Source organism: Mytilus galloprovincialis, chromosome 6 (genome assembly GCF_965363235.1).
Source record: "Mytilus galloprovincialis chromosome 6, xbMytGall1.hap1.1, whole genome shotgun sequence".
In the NCBI taxonomy this organism is placed as follows: Eukaryota; Metazoa; Mollusca; class Bivalvia; order Mytilida; family Mytilidae; genus Mytilus; species Mytilus galloprovincialis.
In genome coordinates, this window is record NC_134843.1 from 99,870,703 (window position 1) to 99,893,161 (window position 22,459).

General features: G+C 32.2%; 1 protein-coding gene across 2 annotated transcripts in view; it reads right to left on the minus strand.

Annotated features, from left to right (window-relative positions):
- Positions 1–6,712: 6,712 nt before the first annotated feature.
- LOC143080939 (adenine DNA glycosylase-like) overlaps positions 6,713–22,459 on the minus strand; it is a 31,063-nt gene continuing 15,316 nt past the window's right edge. For both annotated transcript variants that reach the window (XM_076257129.1, XM_076257130.1), the window contains exons 5-16: positions 19,348–19,389; positions 17,776–17,847; positions 15,975–16,088; positions 15,629–15,726; positions 14,394–14,538; positions 13,055–13,133; positions 12,613–12,664; positions 11,941–12,071; positions 11,065–11,204; positions 10,117–10,284; positions 8,276–8,302; positions 6,713–6,900 (exon numbers count right to left, since the gene is read on the minus strand). In XM_076257129.1, the coding sequence (XP_076113244.1) occupies positions 6,814–6,900; positions 8,276–8,302; positions 10,117–10,284; positions 11,065–11,204; positions 11,941–12,071; positions 12,613–12,664; positions 13,055–13,133; positions 14,394–14,538; positions 15,629–15,726; positions 15,975–16,088; positions 17,776–17,847; positions 19,348–19,389 (1,155 nt within the window). In that variant the 3' untranslated portion in view covers positions 6,713–6,813. The remainder of the gene's footprint in view (positions 6,901–8,275; positions 8,303–10,116; positions 10,285–11,064; positions 11,205–11,940; positions 12,072–12,612; positions 12,665–13,054; positions 13,134–14,393; positions 14,539–15,628; positions 15,727–15,974; positions 16,089–17,775; positions 17,848–19,347; positions 19,390–22,459) is intronic.

Below are 22,459 nucleotides of genomic sequence, written 5' to 3' on the forward strand. Positions count from 1 at the left end.
ACGATGTTATGCCACAAACATACGGTGTAAATAATTTTTTAGTACACCAGATTCGGATTTCGACAATAAATGTCTCTTCAGTGATGTTAGGGATAGAAACGGTTTTGGAAGGCCATATAAAAAGTACCCTCATTTTTAGAAAAAGTACCAGTAAAACAAATTTCGTTGTAGAAGGGTCTAAATATATATATACAGCATAGTGCCATAAATGAGTCAACTTTTTTAATGGATGCCAAAAATAACAAAAATGTTGAATGAACTTTGAATAAAAACTAACCTCACAAAACAAGTTTTATACTTTTAATATTTTGTTATGCCACCCTTCTGAACAAGAACTTGTCTGCAACGACGTGGTAGGCTTGAATAAAGCCCCTGAATATAAAATAATGGTACTTCTAACCAGGCACGCAGTAATTCAGACTTAAGGTCTTCAACGTTACGAACCAGATAAAGTCTATTTTTTATTTTATTCTTCATCAGAAGCCATACATTTTCGATTGGGCTCAAGTCTGGTGATTGTGCAGGCCAGGTAACTTGCGGTATCTGGTTTTGCCTTTTCCATTCTTCTACAACCCTTGACCGATGACAGGGTGCATTATCATCTTGAAAAAGATAAGGTTCATTGCCAAAATGTTTGGTTACAACTTGCCATAAATTATCGTCCAGTGTTTCAATATACTTGACAGAGTTCATATTACCATTTATCATAGCTAAAGTACCAACTCCATAATATGTTATACATCCCCAGACCATAATTTTAAGATTGGTGGACGGTCGCTGTGCAACATATCCCAGACATTCAGGTCTCCAAATTTCATTTGACTTCCTCCAAACTTTAAGTGTTCCGTCAGGTTTGATCACCATCATCATCTCATCTGTAAATATAACTTTTTTCCACTGATTGTTCACAGTCCAATGAAGTTTACTCCTGCAATAAACCACTCTTTTCTTTTGATTAACAACCCTGATGCCAATTTTCTTCCGTACAGATCGTCTGGTGTACCCTAGTTCATGCAATTTTCGTTGAACAGTTCGTCTAGACACTTTAGCAGGTGTGCGAGTGTTAAATTCCTTGGTGATATCCTTAAGGGTTGAACGGCGAGACGTTTTCACAATCCGTGACAGAGTGTTTTCTGCCCGTTTGGTGACAGTTTTTCTCCTTCCGCTTCGAGGAACATTTTCAGTATCACCACGCATCCGCCAACGCTTCAAAAGCCTGGAAATTGTGGATTTAGCTATTCCTAAGCTTTTCGCAACACTACTTGCTCGATGACCACTTTCAATTAAACTTATGATAGCCTTTTTGGTGTCGTCTGACAATTCTTTCCCGTGCTTCGCCATTTTTGTTGATATCAACAATGGCTAAACTTCGCTACGATTCCGGTTTAAAAATCCGTATTTACAAAGTTTAGTTCGAGTAATTCCCCTTTGAACACATGTTATTGATTTTACGTTACACAACATCGATAATGACGTTCTTAAAAGTCGGACAACGAAAATCATCACCAACCGCCATTAAAAAAGTTGACTCATTTATGGCACTATGCTGTATGTTACAGTAAATAGGTGAAATTAGGAATTACATGTATTTACTAAAATTCAGGAATTACATGTAATTCCTAATGCACTTAGTAAATACAAGTAATTCCTGAAACTGCCCAGTTATTACCAGTAATTCCTAATTTTTAAATGCATTTTTACAGCTATTTACTAACTGTTAAAACAATGTAGTAATATGGTCAGCTGGTCAAAAGTTTAGGTTATTCTGAATAGAAGGTCAGTGAGTACTATTTAAAAGTGATCATTCTATAATATATTTTGATGTTAAACTAAAAACATATATGCAGATATATAGTGACAAGGTTAAACATATTTGTTGAAAATGGCTAATGAGAAAGAAAAAATATTTACAGAGGAGTTATTAAAAATGTACAATGAAAAATGTGATAGGGTTTTAATGCCAAAGGAGAAACTTAACATCATAATTAGCAGATTCAACATTTTATGTGAAAGTGAAACAATAAAAAGGACAAGAGATGATTACAATCTGCTCTCAAGGTAAGTTATTTTTTTTTCATGACATTTCTGTGTAGCCCCTAAAACACTAAATACACATATCAATGTATTTTAATCCTTTAGGGAAGGACCATTTAATTTAAAGGGGGTGTATGTTTTCTTGCCAGGTTTTAATATAACTTATATCATTGTTTTATATTGGCATTTTTTCCTATTGAAGGTCGGTGGTTCAAATCAAATTTATAATCTACTGCATGGGTACTTCCCATTTAAATGTATGAAGTAGCTTGTAACTTGGCGTAAATGATCTCCGGATATTGGCGCAATTGATACAATTGGAAAACAAAATTTGGCGCAAATAATATCTCTGAAAAACAGGAATTGGCGCAAAATGACTGCTGCTGTGTTTTTTTTGTCCTCATTGTCGAAGGCAACAACGGTTGATTATCATAATAATTACATCTACTTAATTTTAACTTTGATGCATAGGTGTTACATTAGCACTCATCCCACATCTCCTTACTTTTATACTTGTATTACAATTTCTTGCAGGTATGAAGTGCTGCAGATTGCAGGTCTGGAAAAACTGATAAGAAAGAGAAAAACAGAAGAAGATCCTATTCTGTACTTCGTCTCACTTGAAGAGACATTTGATGTTATTAAGAAATCCCACAGTGCACTCAACCATGCTGGTAGAGATAAGATGCAGAAGGAACTGAACAAAAAATATGCAAACGTGACACTTAGCGCCATAAATCTATACAAATCTATGTGTGAAGAATGTCAGCTTCGACGGAAAAATCCAGCAAAAGGGGTCGTAGTGAAACCTATTTTGTCAAAAGAGTTTAACTCTCGAGGGCAAGTTGATCTCATTGATATGCAGAGTATGCCTGATGGAGACTTTAAATTTATTATGAACTATCAAGATCATTTAACAAAATTTGGTGTAATTGAAAGTCTGTCGTCAAAAAGAGCTGCTGAAGTTGCATATAAACTTCTTACAAATGTATTTCTTGTATTTGGAGCTCCTCACATTTTGCAGAGTGACAATGGCAGGGAATTTACAGCTAACATCATTCTCGAACTGAAGCAGTTATGGCCTGAATTGGTAATAGTACATGGAAAACCACGTCATCCTCAATCCCAAGGCAGTGTAGAAAGGTCCAATGGTGATGTACATGACATGCTAGTGAGTTGGATGAGAGACAACAAAACTACAAAATGGGCAACTGGAATTAAATTTGTGCAGTTTCAGAAAAATCGCCGTAATCACTCTGGAATCAAACGTTCACCCTACGAGGCAATGTTTGGTTGTCCACCAAAGGTTGGCCTAGCATCTTCTCCAATACCAACTGAATTGCTACAGACTCTGCAGCAAGAAGAGGATTTGAATTTTGAGATGACAACCAGACATCATGGTCTAGTTTCTCAAAGCAGTAATGAGGATTTGGTTGCTCAAGATTATCAGCTTGTAACATCAGTTAATCAAATCAGTGCTATACCCGTGGTGAATAGTTCATTACCTGATAGTCAACCAACCTCTGAAATATCTGACACGTCTGATAGGCAACCAATCTTCGAAACACAGGATAGCCAACAGAGCTCCTATTTCGAAGCTGCACTACTTGACATCATAGTACCTCAAAGTAACTCTGTAGATGATGAAACTCTGAATGAGGTGCAATGTTTACAATATGAACGTGAATGCAACAAATGCTCTGCATTTTTTCAGACTGATTCAATATTACAGATCTGTTGCGACATATGTGTCCGTTCGGAATGCATTCAACGGGAACGTCATGCCAGTGGCTCAAACTTGTCAAAGCAAGCCGAAAAGATGGTTGCCCGAAGCAATCAAATTTTGAGACCTGTACAAGTTGGTGATAACGTTACTGTTCCCATTCCTAGTGTCGATAGGGGGCGTGGAGATCCGAGAAATCTTTTGTGCATAGTTTTGGAACATGATCAGACAAATGACCAATTCAAACTCGGCTCAAAGGATGGAATTTTAAATGGATCTTACTCGAGGAATCAATTTACTTTTTCACTAATTCATTCGTTAGCTTTGCAAGATGCAAATACCCTTGTAGAGTTAAGTGTAAGGGAAGCAGCACGGCAACAGTCAATCGGGGATGGACAGGGATTCCTAAAGTGTGCATGTAAGACAGGTTGTGTAAGAAAGACCTGCAAATGTGTCAAATCTAACGTTTTATGCAACTCTAGATGTCATAACAGTTTGTCATGCCATAACAAGTAACTTTCATTCATTATATAAATAGGTATTAGTTCTACATGTTCTATGTTAAATGATGAAATGTGTATTTTTGGTTCATATAATTTGTGTATAAAACATTGTCATGTCATGGGTTTCACCAATAATTTGCATGTTTCAAAATAAATTAAATATTATTATCAGCTAGTTTTCAAAATTATAACACAGCCATTCTCTTGTTACAATTCACAAACTATAAGTTAACACATGCAATATTAAATGACATTTGATTCATTTACCCTAAAGTAAGCCATAATCTCGCCTATCTTTTTTACTTTCGTATTTGATTTCTCGATTTATGTCTTAAATTTGACAGTCAGTAAATAGCTGAAAAAATAACAAAAAAAATCAGTGATTACCTGTAATACCTGAAACAATCAGTAAATACATGTAATAACTAAATTGGCTAGGAATTACAGGTATTTACTGAACTGTTCAGTGATTACTTGTAATTCCTAATTTCACCTATTTACTGTAACATATATATATATATATATATATATATATATGTATGTATGTTTTCTATGTTCAGTGGACCGTACAATAAGGGTCAAAACTTTAACATGGCTTTCAAATTAGAAAGATTATATCTTAAGGAACAAGTGTAATACGTTTCAAGTATATATGGGATCGGTCGGTGTCCAGTCATACTGTAGTATTGGCATGATAACATTGTCTCCAAAACAGTTTCTGTTTTGTATTTCTTTTTAGGACATCTGCTTGGATTTGTTGGCCAGACAATGCACGTTTTCTTGCACGAATGATTAGGGTCTCGACATCTCCTAATACAAATTCAATAGTTGTACTAGTTGATCCAGGTTCACAATCAGTAACAGAATTATTATGTTCTCTTTCTGATTCTACCGATTCAGCATCTGTGTTTTCATCCGTGCCATCAATCTCAATTTCACTGTTCTCCTCTAAAACCTCTTTGATCACGTTTTTCAAATCTTCATAGGTTTTAAGATTTGGCAAAAGTTCCTTGTACAAAGAAGATGAAGATAAACCTATTTTTGGTTCAGAACCAAAGAGCATAAGGCGATTGATCAATTTTTTCTGAAATAGCAGACCACTGTTGTGTGTCATTGTCATTCATCCATGATATGAGCATTTCTTTAATGTCAGCGTTTGCTCGTTCTACATACCCCTTACTTTGCGGATGTCTTAGTCGTCCATGAACTGTTACTAATGATTTCAGTTCAGTGGTTTAAAGCACAGTACACTCTCCCATCTATTGCTTTGGTGGATAGAATGATCAACAATACTAGCCATTTGATTGAACACTTCAACTTTTACTTTTGCTAATGACAACGTGAAAGTAGTGAACATTGAACAGAAGTTCAATTTGTAACCTCAAGTCAATATAAATGAATCAATGACTTTAAAATTTGATAGAAAAGTTTATATAGTGTGTTTCAACTTTTTTTTATCACAAACCAAAAAACACAAACGCTCAACAACAAACCATGAAAATGAGGTCAATTTAAGAAAGAAGATGTGGTAGGATTGCTAATGAGACAACTCTCCACACGTGCCCAAATGACACAGAAATTAACAACTGTACAGCCTTCAACAATGAGCAAAGCCTGTATCGCATAGTTAGCTATCAAACGCCCTGAAATGACAATGTCATTTGAAACCTGTAAGACTGACATGTTTCAATCACAATCATTCCATACATCCCATATAGTTGACTTACTGCTTATAGTTTTTGGAAAACAGATATACTCTGTAACTTTAACCTTGATCACTGAAATAAGGTAAAGGTCAGGTGAATCCTGTCTGACAAACATGTAGATGATTCTACCTACTTAAATATAAAGCTTTATACAAAAAGTTTACACTAGAACTGCTGCTGTGACGCCAGATAGTAATGCATGTTTTGATAAATCAGCTATATATTAGACCAAAAGGAATCTTAAGTAAAACTAAATTCATCCAAGGTCAGCTTTTTTGTTTCAGGGAGGTGAATCCCTATGAATCACGCACATTACATCCCAATAGAAATTGTGAGGAATTTTTACAGTATGATATATACACCTATGGAGAGATCGGTTTTGTATGTTAAGTGGCATATACTTCAAGAATATTAGGATGAGAACTGCTGATCTGATAGAATGACACTCCAAACCAGAATTTTAAGGTGCTGATTAACAAAGTAAAGGCCCCAAAGAAAACAACCCAAATAAACACATTACACAGATATGAGCTGATCAGCGATTGTTTATTTCTATATGACCTGTTGTGGAGGTCTAATTATTGTTAAGTCTTTGTTTGAATTAATCCAGGTATTGAATAAATAGACAATCCGCACTCAAGGTAGGAATGCTGTCACAATACTGCAGAGGTTGGTTAATGTGATGGATATATCACCAAATCTTGTACAGCACAAATGGCTTAATTTGTTAAAAGATAAATCAAGTATAGATTTAGTATTGATTTATATATAAAAAATATATATAAAAAAATATACAAAAAAATACAGAAATATATTTATAAAAATACACAATATATGATATCCAACATCATGATTTTGATTTGAAGAAACTGTTGATGGATGGTTGTTTTTTATCCACTTTCTGTTTCTTCATCTTGGCTGGAGTTTTTGAATTCTGAAAAAAAAACATGAACCATATAGCAATAGCTATGTTCAGTAGATGAGCTAACTAGGAAGGATGTATACATTTAGCTGTAGAAACCATTAAATGTGAAAGGCAATATATCTTTTTTACTTTGTAATACATGGTTACTTCCTATTTATATTCAGACAGATTTGGAGTCTTGTACAATCATGATGTTTTGTTTTTAATATACTTAAGGGGGCTCCTGAGTATAAATCAAATTTTTTTTCTAATATAGGATTTCGCTATATCTTTTTATAAATGAACTTTGTCATATACTTAAAAGAAAAATGAAATAAAAAATTGGGGTCACCGTTCATTCAAGCTCACAATCTGCCTCCGGAAGAAGCATACATTTTTGTTAATGTCCTTTTTTTTCTGTTGAACTAATAGGAGAAATAGAGGAAATATCGAAATAAAAAAAAAAACTAATTACAGAAATCGCTAAAATTTTGCAATTATTTAGGTTATGAAAACAATAATAAAAAATATAGGTCACCGATGAGTTAAAAAAGATATTTCAAATTTAATGCCAAAAAATGGCATTTTTGCACCAAAGGGAGATAATTTGGAGCTTTTTCTATGATATAAACATTTTAAAAGTCATCTGGGGCCAAACCGAATCGATTTTTTGGGTTGATTTTTTTACCATATCATAAACTAATAACTAATAGTGTAATAAATAAAATTTGTAATGAAAAAATAAAGGTTCAATTTTTTGCTGAAATTTTTGTACCCACGAGCCACCTTAAAAGTTAAGACTTTAGCAATCTCTACATGTAAATAAAACAACAATTTAAACATCTTTATATTTTTGATTTTTATACCAATACCGTATATTATTGTATAGCAATATAATATTTTCCACAGAACGTTACCAAAAGTTAGCTTGCAATAAATTGTAATATTGCACTAATGCAATAAATCTTTAAAATTCATGACGTCATTAACGACAAAATCTTAGTTTAAACCAATTTTTACTTTCAAATATTATATTGCTATACAATAAAAGGGTTATTGCATGAATATTGGGGAATATTGTCCCTCGTAGAACATATATTGCACTCGCAAGCTCGTGCAATATAAAATTCTACTCGGGACAATATTCCCCAATATTCATGAAATAACCCTATATTATCTAAACAAGTTTGGAGTATATAAAAGCAAAATAATTGTAAGGTCTTAACTTTAAAAGGGCAAAGTAGTGAAGCACATATACATGATATAGGAATTTAAATTTGTAAGTACTCTTACAAGCATTAATTCTTTTTTTAATCTAATCTTGTGTGCTTTCTGGTGAAACCAAAATAACTGTCTGTCAAAATATCAATTTTTATGCAACATTACTTATTGTTAAAGTACTTACCATCTTATCTGTAAATGCCTTGAAAACCTGCAATAGAACAAAATAAATATTACAGATATTAGCAGATACATAATTTTCTATGAATATGACATTTTGGTTGAAAAGTTGAAATCTTTAATGTATGAAATGCAATTTATCAGTTGTTTGGTACATGTAAAATCAGTTTCTAAAAAGTTGAACAGTGCAATTTGTTTCAATAGTAACAACTACCAGAGGTCAAATATATTATTTCTGTAGGTCAAGTCAACTTACAGGGAAATAAAATACAAACTTATTAAGAAATTAATAAAAGGCAATTTCAATAAATGTAAAGCTTATTTTGTCTCTGAATGACCTTAAATCTAAACTTGAACAACCTCCTGACATCAAGCATTAGTAACTTTGTAATTGTGACATCAATGTTTTTTAAAATTCTCATGTCAAATTTTATAGGAACTTATAAAAAAGAAGATGTGGTATGATTGCTAATGAGACAACTACAGTAGACTCCGGCCAATCGGATACCCAAAATGTCAGCTAAAAATATCCGATTGTCCGATATATTCAATTAGCCGATGAACGTATATTCCTCCAAGTTTTTTTTCAAAATTGACAGACACAACCCTAAGATACCAATAGCTATTATAGCTGCTTTATTAATGGAAATTTGTAACTAATCTCATTGTTTTTTCAGGTACAAGTTCGGATAATTCGGTTGATTGAGTAACAGATCAATCAGTTGATAATAATGTATTTTGTTTATCTGTCAGTCTATTGATTATTAATTATTAATTATGTGTTGATTATCTGAATAAAATATGTACCATTTAAATAATGTGACTTGTTGTTTTTGCGTGATTTGTTTCATTTGTGTGTTAAAACAGGTAAAAGCTAAAAATAGCTATGAATTCTCGGAAGTAGGCCACAGGTAAATTCTATTAATAGCTACGAATTCATGCCGACTATAAACTTCTACCTGTAATCGTACTCGGATCTAATTTTCTACAGTTTTTTATTTATGAAATCCATTTCCAATTTCAAGTAATACAACTATGTTTATGATTATAAAATTGTAAAATTAATTTTGCTTTTCTATCTTATCTGTCGTGGTTCAAAATAAAAGGCTGAATATTATGTAAATTAGGAAAATGGCGTACGTGTGTACAAGTTACATAATTCTATTTCACCTGGGACATGCTATTGACACACGATTCCTTGTTTTTACACGGGACTTCTATATATATTTTAATAAATTGTTGAGAAAGAGGTACATTTCATTCATATTTAATAAACATTGATGAACATCACGCACAGTTTATCATTTTGTCGTGTCATTGTTTGTGAAGTAAATGACAACGATCACATTTGGATAAACACATATAACAAACACATCTTGGGCAGAATATAATATCAAATTCATAAAATAAACAAGACAATAAGAAAAAATATGTTTTATTTGACTATGAAAGATCGTTTTTATTAATAAAATGAAACATTTCTGTACTGAAGTTTTCTTAAACTTCGTAATGGCGTAACTTCCGGCTTCATTTCCTGTCAAAAAAAATATGAAATTATTTCAAAATATTCGATTGTACATGGTATTCACACATTTTCCATGAATATTCCTATCCAATTAGCCGATATATTCTAATAACCGATATTCGATTATCCGATGTATTTTGACTGAAATGTATAGGGAATGGTTCGGTGTTTTGAAATAATATTACAATAGCCGATATATTCGATTAACCGATATCCGATTAAGTGGAGTCTACTGTATCCACAAAAGACCAAAATGACACAGACAATAACAACTATAGGTCACCGTACATCAAAATTCTCAATATGTAACACTGTTAAACCTTTTTCATAGCTGTAGACACAGCTGACTCTTGTAGTTCTTCCTCTGTCACCCATCGTAGGGGTTTGGTACTAGGGGGATCAGTAACTACTGTATCCCTTTCTTCCTCCTCTACTGTTATACTGTCTATAATATAGGTCTGGTGGATATGTGAAAACAAGTGAACCACCTGGAATTATATTAAATACAATACTGTAAATTCAGAAATTATTGCAATGTTTTTATTATTGCTAAAAATGCGACATGGTTATAATCCCAATAATTTAAAATCGCATTTTGAAATTTTTTATATGAATAAAATAGGATATTTCTCAATATTGCAAAAAATAAAATCGCATTTTGGTCTAAAATTACAAAATCCTAATAATTTCTTTCTTAATTTACAGTAATCTTTAATGCAGTATCCAGCACTGTCTATTAAGTTGTGGATACAGAAGATTGATAACAGAGAAGAAAAAAAGTGATTTTATCAAAAAAGTCAAAGACTCTGTGGCCAACAAACATAAGAGACTTCAATATCTTTAACTCAAGAGCATCCTGATTGCATAGTATAAGGTCTAGCATCCATTTTAAACAGGTACAGTGCTAAACAATTCCAAGGTGAATTGAATGTTAACCCTGAAATAAACGACAGATTTTCGGTCCAAATATCAGTAATTAACAACAAAAAATTTATCTTAGAATTTTGGTGGCAAATTATTACTTATGTCAGTTCTGTAGTAATCTTTAAAAAAAAACACTGCTTCACTTTGGTTGTAATTTTTTTCAAGAAATAACATAAATATTACTTTAGATATTGGAAATCAAGTGTTGCTAAATTTTCATTACAATACCCCCCCTCCCCCTTTCCTTTCAAAAAAAAATATGGTGGCATGCATAGACCCAAATGCCACAAATTTCCAGCAATTGAAATCCTATTATTGTATTTAATAATAAATCCAGCCCTTACCTCTCCAACATGACAAGTGGATGTAAGGGTATCCACATGTAATCCACAACTGTCTATCAGTAACTGTTGAGGGGATACCTCTTCAGAACAGTCTCCATCTATTTTAAGAGATGGGAATTCCCACAAACCTGCTAACAATCCTACAAAACATAAATTTCACCACTTTATCTTATTGAATCTATCAATCAGGGATTAGTAAGATAAATAATAACTCTGTTGCAAAATATCCTTCTTTACTAAAATTAAATGCAAGTCTTTACTGACAGCAAATATTGTCGGTACTCCTTTTTGTTGTGTCTTTCTTTCTTGTGTAGAGAAGGCAAAGCACTCACACTATGAATCCTTTTTTTTATTACTAAAACACATTACTGTAAATTCAGAAATTATTGTGATCATTTATTAATGCGATTTCATCATTTTGGACTTAAATGTGATTTTAATTTTTGCAATATTGAGTAAAATCCTGTTTATTTCATATTAGAAATTTCCAAATAAGAGTTTGAATTATTGCAATTATAACCTTGTCACATTTTTTGCAATAATCAAAACTTTGCAATAATTTCTGAATTAAAGGTAAATGGTATATCATATTATTGAACATGCACATGAAACAATACTTATAGATTATCGTTGATCATCTCAACAAGATTGATTTTCTCGCTTGAGCCGGTACGATATCGCTATTTTACCTATTATGATGTTGTCAATTTCATGAGCAACGTCACATGCCTCCTTAGTTTCTAGCGATAATTTTCCATCTCAAGTGAGTAGCATGATATGAAAAATTATCTAAAAAAAAAAAGATCAAAGGAAAAATGCACAAAATAGAGATAATATCTGTTATTATTTTGACTGTAGATCCCTGATATATCCCACCTTTTTGTGGTCTCTGTACAATACAATATAATGCCTCTGACTTGTTCTTCTTACAAACTATACACACTTTAGTCTGTTCCTCTCTCGCTGCTTTCTTCTTTCCTTTTCTGGGATAATTCTGAACACCTAAACTATCAACAGACACATATTTAATCAATGCACTTTTTATTTACTGTAACTTCAGAAATGATAGTGAAATTTTTAACGATGCTAATAATATGACTGGGTGAGAATTGCAATATTTAGAACGGTATTCTATAAGAGAAACTCACTGTTCAGTTATATCAACAATACCAAATATAATGTTTGAACGTCATACGATCTAGACGTGTATAATGTGGTGCTCATGTTGCAAGATCCTTATTTCCTGTGTAATATTTCATTATTGAGGTTGGTTTTATTTTAAGTTATAAGGTTTTATAAGGTTCATAAAGCACATAATTTGATATGACGCTGCTTACGAGCATGTTTGGTTTAGACAGGTTTTCGGTTTATGCAGGATTCGATTTAGTCAGTTTTCACTGTATTTGATTTCTTAATTCAAAAAAGTAGTTGTTTGCCATTTTTTTTAATATCACAAGTCAATTACAATTAGAAAAATAAACAAACAAAAAAATTGAAATTAATAAAAAAATGCTTAAACACAATTCTGATTATGATTGTATTTTTTACCTGCTATCCCATACCTCACTACTCTGAATACATAATGGACAACTATCAATACCTGAAATATAAAACAAATAGGTATATATACCAGAAATATATCATATTCAAATTAAATCCCTTAAAAAAAAAGATGAAATGTAATCAAATGGTTCTTTGAAATCTCTTATTATTGGTGAGTATGTTCTGATTATAACTACAATTATTGTAGATACTTTTTATCAGTATAGGTGTGAGCAAAAGGGTCCGTCTTGAAGGCGGTACTTAGACCTATAATGGTTTATTTTTAAAAATTGTGACTTGGATGGAAGTTGTCTCATTGGCACTCATACCATATATTTTTATTGTCAGAAAACTTGCATTGAAAAACAAAAATATTCTATATTGAACTATGAATTATTACAAGAGAAAATACTTATCAATATTAAAAAATAAAATATAACAAACTAACAACATTCTATATCAGTGATGGTAGATTTCTTCTTATCCTTTGTCAATTCTTTGGTTTTCTCCTGTTTATTAAATTCTACCTGAAATCAAGTAATAGAACAATAAACATAAACATTGAATGATTTAATTTGAAATATTTAACTATGTTTCATAATTTAGGGTTACACAAAAAGCTTCTAGAAAAATCTTTGAAGCATACATATAAATATATGGGTCAATTATTTTGTTCATCTTTTTCCATGACAATATATATAAATACTCATTTCAAAAATTAACATTATACAAAGATCTAAAGTATGTGTCCATATATATATGACTCTAGTTATTATATTTTTTTTTATTATTTCTATGTTTTGGAGTTTAGTCCATTTGCTGTTGTCTGCTCTTTGGTCAAGTTGTTGTCTCTTTAATATATTCCCCATTTCCTTCCTCAATTCTAACTCTAATGTTGCTTAAAAATATAAACTTACCATTTTTTGCCAATACAGGAAATCCAAGAGTCAATCAAAGTCATAGGCCATTCTATAGGCAAAAGAAAAAGAACTCAACAAAACACCACACAGAACACTTAAGATTGAGCAACATGATTGATTGGTAGTTAATGCCACTGTCGGCACAACTGGCTGTGCCATGGATAGTAATTTTTCATTGATGCAGGAAGCTGGAGTGCTCAAAAAGAACCAAAACCTTTGGAAGGAAAGCTGATAATTCTAGTCAATTAAGACTGGAGTCAAGGCCAACTTGCTGCATGCCTGGTTTCAAAATCATAATCTCAGTGTTGACAGGCTATTGATACAGTAGTTGAACTACTAAGACCACTCTGAAACCAAGACCCATGAGCAACCAACAATCCCTACAAAATCTGGGTTAAAATCATGTACTCGTGAATGTTAAGCAGTTTCTGCAGACGTCAACTGTGACAGTTTTATTGCACATTGTCAGAATGTAAAATCCTGATATTTGTACCATTCTGTGGTGTCATTAAAACCAGTTAATATTTGAAGAGATTACACTTAATGTCATGATTTGAAACCTTGGTTCAATACCTTCCTTGTTAGCAGGAAAACATGAAATAACACACAAGCCCATGAATATATTATAGCTAGTTATAAAATCAGGTTTCATCCACCATTTTCTACATAAAAATATGCCTGTACCAAGTCAGTAATATGACAGTTGTTATCCATTCGTTTGATCATTTGATTTTATAGTTTTACTTTTTACCAAAAAGACGGTATCTGCTAGATAAACAAATGCTTGACAAAAAATAAAGACATATTTAAAGGAACAAAAAATTTAATATTCAATTTTAGAATATGAATATGTGACAATATAATTACCTCTTTGTTTGCCAAACATAAGCTTCTGACAGGACATGTGTTACAGCTTGGAGTCTTTGGTGTACAGACAGTAGCTCCTAACTCCATCATACCTTGATTAAAATCTCCTGCCTTGTCTGGGTCTACAAGTGAATTAGCATGCTGCCTAAGAAATAAAAAAAGATAACCTTTTTGATTTTCAGGAGATATCATGTAACAGGTTTTGTGGATCTTTAAAGTAAACTGTTCACACAGAGATTATTGGTGAGTATTTTTCATTTACATAAACATCTAAACTGTGCATAAGTTTTGATATCAATGTTATAGATATGGATAGGGAAGGGTTTGGTACAATCTTTTTCCCCGCCACATTCTTGTATTTGCCTGTCCCAGGTCAGGATCCTTATTCAGTGGTTGTGTTTTTTTTGCTGTATATCATTTTTGTTTTTTGTTTATGATTTTGCACATATAAATCAGGTGAGAATTTTTATCTTTAGAATTTTTATTTTGAGGCCTATCGTAGCTTGGGGTTAGCATATTGTTGGAAGCTGTATTGTGACCTATTGGTGCTAAATTTTACATCATTTGGTCTCTGGTCGAGAGATGTCTCATTAGAAATCATACGACATCTTCTTACTTTTATGTTTATACACCTGCATTCCAAATATAACTGACTTACCACAAGTAGTTTCCCTTAAAATGACCTTATCACAATTGTTACCAAATAAACAACTCAAAAGTTTTGCAGACGATGAACCATGACTGAGGGAAAGGGTCAAATCATCTCCATGTAAATGATGCTAATGCAACTACTAACTAACTATTGTTAACTTACCATATATTATAAGAGGTTTCACTTAAACTGATTGACACTCATTTGAGTTGTTTAATTATTATTTATGTTCATGCCTTTTCAGTTTGTTGTGAGGTATGGGTTTAGCTGATTGTAGAAGACTGTACAGCGACCTAGTGTTGCTAGCATCTACTCTCTCTGGCAAAAAGTTGTCTCATTGGCATTCATATGACATTACCTTGTTCTATTACTATCTTAAATGTAAACATATCCTTGATGCCATTGTTAGCCTTGGTGATGTCAGAAACAACTATCCTAAGTCTTGAGTCTGCATCTTTGACAAGAGGATACCATAAAATTATTTATTTTCCCCCTATACAAGTCTTTTAATTACAATAGTAAGAATATTTTAAGTTTTTTATAGTTTATAACCAGTTTATTTAGTTAACAGACAAATTTATACCATAGTTTATCTTGGACAGGTTGACTTGTACTATCGCCACCAATCTTTCTCATTCTACATAACACTCTGATAACATTACCATCTACTATTCCTGTGGCCTGAAGATAAAAACATATACATTGTACAATAGTGTAATAAAAAAACGGTAATTTTTAACTTTCTTTTGAAAAATTTCACATAAGATTTAAAATAATTTAATATAAACATCTTACACTAAAATGTTCTTTACTATATTTTTCAAGATTGACTTTTGATTTTACTTGCTGATATTTTCATTGTTTGCTGTTAGCTTTGATGTTGACACCATTGACAAGCTCTTATACAGTTGACAGTAATGATAGCTGACCTGTCCATAAGCTATAGAAGCAATAGCACCTGCTGTATACTTCCCCACACCTGGAAGGAGTTTTAATAATTCATCAGCTGTTTTGGGCATTTCTCCTTTCATTTCACTAACAACCTACAAATGAATGTTTTAATTTGTTAACAACTTTCATAAATATATCTTAGTAGTGCACACTCAGACTTTAGAATTATTCTTAAAATACTTAAATTACTGTTTTCAATCTTCTTTTTTTTTTCAAATGTCCTGCCCCACTTACACTATTTGTTTTGAATTAGTCATTGAATCATGGCCAGAACTGCATTTGGGCATATAATTATAAACAATCAGATTATAATCAACATATATGCTAAGTTTCAAGTTGATGTGACCATAATCTCATTGATCTAATTTAGAAAAAGTTTAAAAAGAACTATCTAAAATGCATGGGCTCCATAATATATATCATCACTTTATGTTTATTCTAGTTTGACCCCATCTAATTAACTGTAGGGGTGACCACCGAAGACAGCAGACAATCATTTAACCCTATGTTGACAATATAAAATACACAACGATCTTTTATATCTGGGCGTCACTGGTAAGTCTTGTGTTGACGAGGTGCGTTTTTGACGTATTGAATTTTAAACCTGATTCTTTTTGTTATCTATTAATCATGTGTTTCTTTGTCTAATATGTTCTCCTATTTATTTGTATTGTAGTCCTGTAATATTATGTTGTCATTTCAATGTTATATTTAACTTTGCCATTAAAGTGCGAGGTTTGGCATGCCACAAAACCAGGTTCAACCCACCATTTTTATTCCCCTTTAAATATGTCCAGTACCAAGTCAGGAAGATGGCCATTGTTATATTATTTTAGTTTCTGTGTGTGTTGCATATTAATGTTGTGTCGTTTGTTTTCTCTTATTTTTGAGATATTAAGATAAGATGTGGCACGGTACTTGTTTATCCCAAATTCATGTATTTGGTTTAGATGTTATGTTTGTTGTTCTCATCGGATTTTGTCTGATGCTTGGTCCGTTTCTGTGTGTGTTGCGTTTCGGTGTTGTGTCGTTGTTCTCCTCTTATATTTAATGCGTTTCGCTCGGTTTTAGTTTGTTACCCCGATTTTGTTTTTTGTCCATGGATTTACGAGTTTTGAACAGCGGTATACTACTGTTGCCTTTATTTTGTATGCATAACAATGAGATTTTATAGATCAAATCAGTCATTCAAATGATTTACCCTTGTTTCACTTTCAATGTTGACCTTTTTTCTTCTTTAAATAACTGACCATGTTAATTCATGCATAACCTATCTCCAGCTAAGGTGTTCAACTGAAGATCACACGAATATGAACTCAGTGGAGTTGAATTATTCTAGATCTCTTAAAGGGAATAATTGGTTAACAATGTTATTTTGATTATATTGACAAAATTGATCAAAACAATCTGCTAAAAGTGAATTATAATTTCACTTTCAATAATGATAATGTCATTTATACCTTGTAGCTTATACACCCTTTAACATGAGAATGCTTGAGTTTCCAAACAATTACATTTCAAGATTCTCTGAACTGATACCTTCTAGGGTCAAACTGTAATATGGCACACATTTCATAAATTCACATCATAATGAACATATTTAGGTCCCTTTATAGCTTGCTGTTTGGTATAAGCCAAGCCCCATGTTAAAGACGGTATTTGACCTATAATGGTTTACTTTTACAAATTGTGACTTGGAACTAGCTTTGTCTTATTGGCAATCAAATCACATCTTCTGATATCTATATATGTAGTAAGTTTTTAAGATTGATGTTTTACCTTTTGAGCACCTTCATACAATCTCCTTCCTCGTGAGTAGTATCCCAAACCTGACCAGGCTTCATTTACTTCCTAAAAAAGAGAAAAAAGAAACAATGCAAAAAGAATATAATCTTAAATAACAAATGGTATGAAGGAAATCCCCAACTATTCTTGAAAAGATTTCATTTCCGTTAAATTTACTACAGTAGACTCCGGCCAATTGGATACCCAAAATGTCAGCTAAAAATATCTGATTATCCGATATATTCAATTAAACGATGAATGTAAATTCATTGAATATTCTGCAATAATAAGTAGATCTAATCCTGAGATGTTACTAACCCTATCAATTGCTTAATATGTGAAAGGGCTGGAGGATTGATTTGTATCAGTTACATCACCACAATGTTTGCGTAAAAATATATCAGCTGATTATGTAATGATTAAAGTTTGCACTTGTAGATTTTAAATCCTATATTTATTAAAATAAATCAAATGTCCTGAAATATTTATGAGAATTATTATCTTTCATCCATAGTGTGTCTTTATTTGTTTAGTAAACAAATTAATATCCATTATTTACATTTTCACACAGGTAAACTAATTTAGCTATAAATAGATCAAAACAGGTCTGTGTAGAATCTCTAATCTAAAATCGTATTTGTTATAATTTTATTTCTTTTAATAATCAAGTTTAAATTTATGAAAATAATCATTATTGATAAAATATAATTGCATAAAGTTTACGTTTTCTGAAGACTATTTAGTTTTAGGTCAATATGGCGTACATGACATGTGTTTACTTTTGCACTTATGAAACAAATATTTCTGACTTGTCAAAGGGGATTTATATTTACATTGCAATAAATTATTCAGAAGGAGGTACATTCTGTTAAGATTATATTTCTGATTCTGTGAGCATTTAGAGTTTTATTAAATTCTCCCAACAGCAACGTACTGATCTTGTCAACTGAGTCTTGTAAATTCTAACCATTTGAAGTATAAGGGCATCTAATTCACATGGCAAAGAAAGATGATAGATAAAAACAACAATTTATTAAGAAATAGTTCCTTTTTATTCAGTAAAAAACAAAATCTTCTTGTCTGCAAGATTGTAAATTCGCAACTTCCGGGACCATTTCCTGTCAGAAAAACGTTGAAAATATCCGATTGCGCAGGGATTTGAACAAATTTACCTGAATATTCTTATCCGATTTGCCGATATATTCTTTTATCATATATTCGATTACACGATGAAATTAACATTAAACATATAGGGAAGGGTTTGTTGTTTTGAAATAATATTACAATAGCCGATACATTCGTTTAGCTGATATCCAATAAGGTGGAGTCTACTGTAATATCACACTGCTGTTTAAAGATAAAAATTCTAATAATACTAAATATTTTTTAACTTTAATAAAACTGTTAACCTCTTTTATGATAAATGAAACACTTCTAATGCATTGATGATCACCCCCAGGATTTTGGTGGGGATTGCGTTCCTTATTTATCTACATACTAGTATGTAAAAGTTAAATACCTCACATAACAAATGTATGACTAATGTACACTCATAATAAAACATACCTCCAATGTTGCTTTTGATAAATCTTGAAGTGTTGGCCATTTCTAAAAAAAACACCAAATTATAAAATATAGATCGAACATGGTGACATATACATGTAGTATCACTTTTGAAACATGAATGACCTTTATCAAAGAAGGTACACAATGAAAGCTGAACATATGTAGGTTATTTTCAATGATTAAGCTATAATAAACTAGACCTAATCACAAACTAAAACATTGTTGACCCTGCTAACGCGAGAAATAGCATACCTATGTCTCGCTTTTTGACTCTGTTAAGGTGGTACCTAACACTTTCACTAAAATTAATTTGGCTCGTTTAATTTTCATAAAATTTTGTCAAAGTATTTACTTTAACACTTTAACAAAAATATTTAAAGTTTTAAAAATTTTGAACCAACCGTTTTGTCAGAAAAATTACACTGGTTATATAGCAATTTGACAAACACCAATTTTGATCATTGAGAAGCTTAATATTCCTTTTACAACACAACGTAATTAAAACGTTTAGCTGACTTTACAGAGTTATCTCCCTGTAGTGTTAGGTACCACCTTAAGGCAAGACAATAATCAAAGCGCGAAAGCACTGTAAAGGCAGTTAATTACAGGTTGTGTGTATTTCTAGTCCAGTTATATCATTATCTTCCATAGAACAGAGGTGGTTTGTAGAATTTAAGATTTAGAGTTCTTTTGTACCTAGTTCACCTATATCTATAGTCTACTGTTTACAGTATATTTTCTGTGCCTCCCATGAAATGCATTTTTAGCCATGGTCTTGTCAGTTTGCTTTAAATTTATGAGTTTGACTGTCCCTTTTGTGTCTTTCATCCCTCTTCTTTAGACATATAAGAACTTTTTCTTTTCAATATAAATAGACTATTTTTAATTATTGATTGTATACGCATATTCTATGACTCCCATAAAATATAGTTCACAAAGATTGACTAGTCTCTGTACTGTGTGTATAGCAAGAACATCAAGTAACATAACGGTAAATGTACATAGAAACATATCAACTTTTTTGATGACCATACCTGCCAACTGTCAGTATTTGCAGAGTATTTCCCCCATCGAGCTCGAGGCTCCCAAATGGCAATTTTGTAAGAGCAATTTTGTCGACTATTTTAAAGAAAACAATTAATTCAACAATGGCTATGAGCTTGTTAATGCACGAAGAAGTCAAAAACCACATTAGAATATATTTGAAGGGAATCCATGACAAATCGTCCCACTTTTTCACTAACTCGCCCCACTTTAAAAACAAGAGTGTACACACTGAAATGTCTCGCCTTCTTTACTAATCATTGATATTATGTTGATAGTCCTAATAATAAAGCTTTATTACAACTGTCACATAATCTTAACATGAACCAAGAAAACTAAACATTGACCTTTGGACCATGAAAATGAGGTCAAGGTCAGATAAACCATGCCAGGTTGGCATGTACAGCTAACAATTCTTCCATACAACAAATAAAATTGACTTATTGCTTATAGTTTAAGAAAAACAGACCAAAACACAAAAGCTTAACACTGAGCAATGAACCGTAAAAAGTGAGATCAAGGTCAAATAAAACCTGTGCGACTGACATGTAGATCATGAAATATTTCCATACACCAAATATAGTTGACCTATTGCATATAGTATTAGAAAAACAGACCAAAACTCAAAAACTTAACTTTGACCACTGAACCATGAAAATGAGGTCAAGGTCATATGACACCTGCCAGGTAGACCTGTACACCTTACAACCATTCCATACACAAAATATAGAAAACCTATTGCAAACAGTATAAGAAAAACAGACCAAAACACAAAACTTAACTATAACCACTAATCCATGAAAATGAGGTCAAGGTCAGATGACACCTGCCAGTTGGACATGTACACCTTACACTGCTTCCATACACCGAATATACTAGACCTATTGCTAATAGTATCTCAGATATGGACTTGACCACCAAAACTTAACCTTGTTCGCTGATCCATGAAATGAGGTCGAGGTCAAGTGAAAACTGTCTGATGGGCAAGAGGACCTTGCAAGGTATGCACATACCAAATATAGTTATCCTATTACTTATAATAAGAGAGAATTTAACATTACAAAAAATTTTAAATTTTTTTCAAGTAGTCACTGAACCATGAAAATGAGGTCAAGGACATTTGACATGTGACTGACGGAAACTTCGTAACATGAGGCAACCATATACAAAGTATGAAGCATCCAGGTCTTCCACCTTCTAAAATATAAAGCTTTTAAGAACTGAGCTAACATCACAGCCGCCGTAGGATCACTATCCCTATGTCGAGCTTTCTGGGAAAAAAATCAGGCTTGACAAAAAAACTGCCCCAACCTGGATTACCAAATCGCCCCACTTGTGAACTGTGTTAAATCTCCTTAATATAAATCCTGCCAACTGGTCCCACCTAATGGAAATCAGTGAAATCTAGATAAATATATTATTAACCAGGATGAATTTAGTAATGCCAACTCGCCCCACTTATGGAAAAAGATGTTATCCCATTGAATATAAGTTCAATTCCTTATAATGCATTATGATACATTTAACAGGTTTCTTTTCAATTGTTATGCAAATAACTAAGCTTCAAAACTTACAGTTATTCTTCAACAATCTAAAACAAATTATATATAATTTCAGTATATATCAATAATAGTAATTAAATTAATTTTTGGTTTGTTTGTATTCTGTGTAGATTAGTTTTCATTAAAGTGGTGCGAGATTTTATTTTTAATTATATATATATTAATCTTAATATTACCGTTTTTTTATAAGTAGGGCGAGTTGGCAGGAGTAATATTAAACATGATTTAACCAATTTCACATGTGGGGCGATTTGATAAATCAGTTTGTGGCGTTTTTTTAAAAAGTGGGGCGATTAACCAGTGGGGCGACTTGTCCTGCTTCCATTTGAAGGCCCCCTTGAAGGTTTTGTATGACTATATGAACCATCTTTCACGTAAAACCCCCATGTGCATTTTGAAAAGTTGTCAGATATGTTTCTAACTCCAGACAAAATCTACCGGTATGAATGAAAAAGAAGTTTTCAATTAAGGCTCTGTGGCCATAACAGCTGTCTCATTAGCATTTT